The 6,000-nt window shown below is 40.1% G+C and overlaps 1 protein-coding gene across 1 annotated transcript in view; it reads right to left on the bottom strand.

The window, feature by feature from the left end:
* USH2A (usherin) overlaps positions 1-6,000 on the bottom strand; it is a 433,394-nt gene that overhangs the window by 164,749 nt on the left and 262,645 nt on the right. Inside the window, exon 41 of the mRNA XM_028724645.2 lies at positions 5,952-6,000. This exon is cut by the window's right edge and continues 580 nt beyond it. Coding sequence (XP_028580478.2) covers positions 5,952-6,000 — 49 coding nt within the window. The remainder of the gene's footprint in view (positions 1-5,951) is intronic.

Genomic DNA, 6,000 nt, shown 5'->3' on the forward strand with positions numbered 1-6,000 from the left:
ATAAAATGCATATATTCATAGAAATAACATATAAATGACATTATATTAGGGGCATTACTTGCAAAACTGTGTATATTCAGAGAAATTTTCAATAAGATGCTGATTAATTTTCATGCACTTAAAATACACTGAATTGCTAATTCTTGCAGAAATGTGAAGAACTGGCCTCAAGAATGGAAAATGAGTAACTGAGAAAAACAAAAATTGACAGATCCATCCTTAACTTCAAGCTCAGAACTTCCGGCCCTGCCTTGACTGGTGACACTGTGTACGAAACCGTATGTAGTGATTTTTGAAAGCAATGTGCTTGTGTTATTGATTGATATTAAGCTGAGATGGATCTACCTTCACAATATGTGGCTTGAGTATATTTGGTACTTCACTTACTTAACAAAACTTTTCTTGTAATTATACATTTATTGTAATTGTCTTGTCTTAACCTGTAAAGATTTTAAAAATGTAATTCATACAGGTTTGGATCCAGCAGAGTCAACCAGAAGGTGTTTACACTCATGCAAAGGGGCTGGATGTCTGTTTCTGCTGGTTTTCCTCCAACCCTACAGCTGCATTGCCCATGCTACACTGAACACCGTTCTACAGAACTGAACAGGCTTCCAAGAAGTCAGGGAGCAACAGCAGGAAGGAACAGGTAGGAAAGTCCATTTTGGCAAATGGCAGCTAGTCAAACCTTTCCGATTTCCTGAGACTTAAAAATGTCTTCTATGAACTCCTCTGCTGATGCAATGACTATAAAAGTGCCCTCTAATATGACAGGCCTGGATGCAAAATGCTAATTTCTATGGGAATGACTGTAGCTCAGTAGTAAAGTACATCCTTTGCATGCAGAAGCTCCTGGGTTCAATCCCAGGCATTTTCAGGGAAGACCCTGGCTGCCAGTCGGTGTTGAAAATACTTAGCTAGAAAATAGGGAGTCAACAATGATTTGATTCAATATATGGCTGCTTCCCGTGTTTCTTTGTTCACCTGAGGGCTTAGGCATACCTTGTGGCTTGTTCTTTTGTTGCTGTGGTTCAAGCAAACCATTGTGCTACTTCATAATTGCTTTTTAAGCTTCCATCTTTTCAGACTTGTAAAGTTGCTTGCCATCCGCCATGGGGAAGGTGGTGGATTCTGCTGCTTAAGAAATGCAAGTCAAAAATGGAAGTTCTTTGGATCTCCTTGCCATAGTAAGCAAAATGTCTCCAGAGAAAAGAATAGTGATCATAGTGATCATCTCGCATAGGGAGGACAACAAAGTTCTTGACTTGTGCAACAAAAATACAGCACTGTAAATGTTGGCTTTTTTAAAAAAAAACATACCTTGCAGTGCTTGTTTCTACTGTTCTTTACTAAGTTGGATGACCTTTAAGGTGAGAGTTTAGTAATGTATGAAAATAAGAGGGCACATTCAATGTTTTGGTGTTGACAACAGCAGTACACTGATTTGAAGCTCGGTGTGAAGACTAAGAAAGAGGGTGCCCAAGAGGAAGCTAGAATAGGGCAGCTTCTGGGAGAGATTAACTAATTCACTATAATGATTCAGGAAGCTGTCATTTAAAGATCAAAGCACCTTATTTTCTCCACCACAAAATTTAAAGGGATAGAAATTAGCCATTTCCCTCCCATTAAACAGCTATAACCTTGGGAAGCATTTCTTTTTGACATAGTCAAAACCTTTCATGTTAAACAGAATAATGTTTTCTGAGAAAAAGGCACAGGGTTAAAACAAAACACCTATGCTGGACGTGGACTATGTAGGGGTAGAGTTACTGTGAAGGAAAGAATGTGCTTTCCTTCAAGGCACTGGGCACTGCAGTTTGTTAAGGATAGCTGGGAATTGTAACTCACTGAGGGGTAAACTACGGTACCCAGACTTCTTTGAGGAAAATAATGTGCTTTAAAGGTATAGCCTGAGATATGCCAAAGTAGAGAGTACAAAATTTGTAACCCACCAAGTAAAATGCAAAACCACCTCCCAGTCACATATGACAACGAAATGTTGAAGGAAGTAGAAGTGGCCTGCTGTTTTTAACTACTTCCAGAATAAACATTCAAGCCAAAATGAAGGTTCGAGCCAAGTAAAAGAAAGCTGTTTGCTACTGGGAATGTTATAGTAAAGCTCTTCAAACGTTACATATCACAAAACCATTCATGATGATGTATGACTAAATAAGAAAAATTAACATGTCATTCTTTATAATATATTCTGCTTCTTTATACATTTGCTGGAAATGGGACATATAATCAAAGAAAAATAATCCCTACTGGAATTAGGAATTACTCAGGGAATCTTCCTGAGAAGCTAAGGCTATATGTTTATGTCAGTACCTAACTTTCTACATGGGAAAGTGGTGGGGTTTAAGTAGCCTGGTGGACTACATGACCATATCCTGTGATGAGAACCAGGCCAGGATTTTTCCATTTCTGGATGTCAATAAGGAAAGTCCTATATACTTAAGCAAGGTTCTAGCAGACAAGGCTGGGAATGGTAAAACAATTTGTACATGGACGTCTGGATTGCCCTTAGCTTTCCTCATCCAGGGAGGAAAAGTCATGTATGGTAAAAAGTTTCCATGTGTCTGGCATGAAGCATAACTCTGGCCTAAGAATCTGCACCAGAGATCTGTGGAACAGTTAAGCTGTTCTAGCATCTTCTGCAGGCTACCTTTCAATTGTCATTTGTCTAAAGTGTTATTATGGCATTACACAATCTATGTCACATTTCTGCAGCACATTCATTCATTCATTCATTCATGCACTACTCAATGCAACTTGCAAAAATGTTAAATCACAGTATCATCTAAAATAATGCATTAAAAAATACTGCTATGCTTTAAATTAAAATAATACAACAGAAGCATGTAACAAAAAAGTAAGATGTACATATGCAGAAAGTCACTGCTGCACATGAACACCATATGTCACAAATACAAGGTATGAGACCTGTGGATTGGGAACCTGGAGGGGATGAAGAATCTACTGAACACACATGCTGCTATGAAATGGCTTCTTCACTATTAAAATACTCAGTACAAAATAAGTGTAGAGCTGTATCAGCACATCTGTCCAACACCTGTTCTGTTTCCACAACAGCTGATATGTGCCATATATACCCTGCAGGGGTATGAGATGCTGTGTGAGCAGGGCATGTACTCATTTTTTCTTGCATTGTCCTTTTTTCCTATATAGACAGAGCCAATATGGCATGCTGGATACAGTAGGGCAAGAGCTTTAGTTCAAGCTCTGCCACAGACAGATTACAATAGCCCGGAAGAGATAAGACACAGACAGGATTATATCCATTTAAAAGTGTAATTGAAGTTCTTGACAATGATAACAATGACAATATATAGATTTTCCATTGTTATAGTGGGAATCTAAATATCATTTCTAAACAATTTTCACTGTCATGTTCTTCTCTTTTTTACATTTTGTCAACAGCTGTGGTTTCTGTTCCTGACCTCGGATGAACAGGTGAACAGTGGGAATTTGGCTCCCACTTCCAACAGAGTGGTCCAATATCCCTTAGCGCTGAAGCATGTTCACATAGAGCACAGAGACTGCAGACATAGTGTTCATTCTCAGCCTAATAAACCATGATTTATTAAGCAAGAATTATTTAATCACCATCACTTTATTCTCGGTTTTCTACAAGGTATTACCAATGTTTCAATCAGGTTTTAATACAGTTAGTTTGATACACAGACATGCACACATTCTGATCTCTTATTGTAGTTATATGACTTCTTGTCTTAAATACTAATTTTCCTATTTTCTTACTATGTACAGGCAACTCAACTTATGTGGGGGTTACATTCGAGGGATAGCACATAAAGCCAAAATCACATAGAGTCAAAACACAATGGATTCAATGGCAGGTGGGCTTGTCAAATCCCCCCCCCCCCGGCGATGCCTGCTCCATTTTCATCCCATTTATTTATTTATTTAAGCATGTAAAACTAAATGCATGTTAGTCAAATGCACACAAGTTGCGAGTTGACTGTATCAGATGGTTTTGACGTATTCCTACCCACTTTCGTATAAGTATTCTTTCCATGCATCACAATAAACCCTGGTCTATAATAAATTACATATTATGCTTACCTTTGCAACTACAGGTTGAGTTCATTTGGGCAGTGATATGGGTGCAATACATTTCAAAAAGTCTGCAGCATTTTCACCATTTTAGATATAGACCTGCTTATCAATATTTCAAAATGTGGTTCTAGATTTTATCATTTGACTTGTTTCTATCCATATATTCAAATTGTTTAGCATAAACTGAGTATCTACATGCACTCTCATTATTCAAGAGGACTAACCATACCATAAATAGCACCAATAATTTAAGTGGCTGGTCTCTAGACTTATGCAAACGTCCTTTGTTTTGTGCTCTAGTGAGCAAGCTACTGTACCGATGCCTTTTGGCACTAGTACAAGACTGAATCCATGGAAGCATGTGTGTATTTACACAAAAGAGGCTTCTAAGCTACAAAAATCCCTCTTGTTTGGTTACACTAATTTCCCTTGAATGAAGTTTGTATGCAAGCCAAAACAATGGTAGTTATCCTGTCCTCTAGAGTTCATTCCCAAATGAAGGATGTGAATAATTGAAAATTTCCTAGGTAGTGCTCTAAGGCTGCTCTTTCCTTAGTTAGTCAACTTACACATTGATTTTAACTCCTTTAAAGATTTAAAACAAAGCAGATATTTTGACACATATTTGAAAACACAGAACATTTAACACTCACAGCAATTAGCATTTTAATAATGTCTAGAAGGGTAGGGCTGTTCATTTTTTGTTCTCTCTCTCTTTTGTATCGTACACATTTTAGTCTGGCTCTGGGATTAAAATTAAATGCCCCCACAGTAGTATTCCAAGTATTTCAGGTGTGTGAGAGAAAACTGGAAGCATTTCAACAGCATAATAAAGAACAGAGTATTATAGATGGGAGGACAGGAATAGGCTGAGATGTTGTTGGTTTGAGGTTATACACTAAATTAACACATCTAACCCATGAGTGGAGAACTGGTGGCCCTCTGAGTTTCAGTGAAACACAGCTCCCTTTAGTTCCAGTCTGCATAACCAATGGTCAGGGATGGCAATATCTGGAGGGCCACAGGTTCCCTACCCATGACTTTTTCCTGGTATAGAAGTGGCCGGCTCCCTCGGCCAATACAGCGAAATGAGCGCCGCAACCCCAGAGTCGGTCATGACTGGACCTAATGATCAGGGGTCCCTTTACCTTTTTAAAGCTGAGTACGGACAAATGCCGGGACGCGGGTGGCACTGTGGGTTAAACCACAGAGCCTAGGACTTGCCGATCAGAAGGTCAGCGGTTCGAATCCCCACAACGGGGTGAGCTCCCGTTGCTCGGTCCCTGCTCCTGCCAACCTAGCAGTTCGAAAGCACGTCAAAGTGCAAGTAGATAATAGGTACCGCTCCGGCGGGAAGGTAAACGGCGTTTCCGTGCGCTGCTCTGGTTCGCCAGAAGCGGCTTAGTCATGCTGGCCACATGACCCGGAAGCTGTACGCCGGCTCCCTCGGCCAGTAAGGTGAGATGAGCGCTGCAACCCCAGAGTCGTCCACGACTGGGCCTAATGGTCAGGGGTCCCTTTACCCTTTACCTTTTATGGACAAATGCCAAAGAGAAGTTTCAGCAGAGCAGCCCTGGCAGAGTCCAGCAAGGGCAAACAATAGCCATATCTAAAACAGGCTTGGAGGATGCTCTCCCACTTGCAGCCCTGAGATATTAATAGTTTGATCTGGAAGCTCAAGAATCTGAAACTAGGAAATAGCGAAGTGCTAGAACAGCTAAGGAGGGAACCTGAAGTGCTGCATGCAGAAGATACCAAGTGAAGGCAGAAGGCATTAAAATACACCCAACAGGCCTGAACAACATTTTAGTGATAATGTGCAATGGCATTCACAAAAATGAAACTCAACAAACCTGTGCGATATCTGGTCCCAATGCTTGCACCTCGGGAGGTTGGATGCCC

The sequence above is a fragment of the Podarcis muralis genome, chromosome 3, assembly GCF_964188315.1.
Source record: "Podarcis muralis chromosome 3, rPodMur119.hap1.1, whole genome shotgun sequence".
NCBI lineage: Eukaryota > Metazoa > Chordata > Lepidosauria > Squamata > Lacertidae > Podarcis > Podarcis muralis.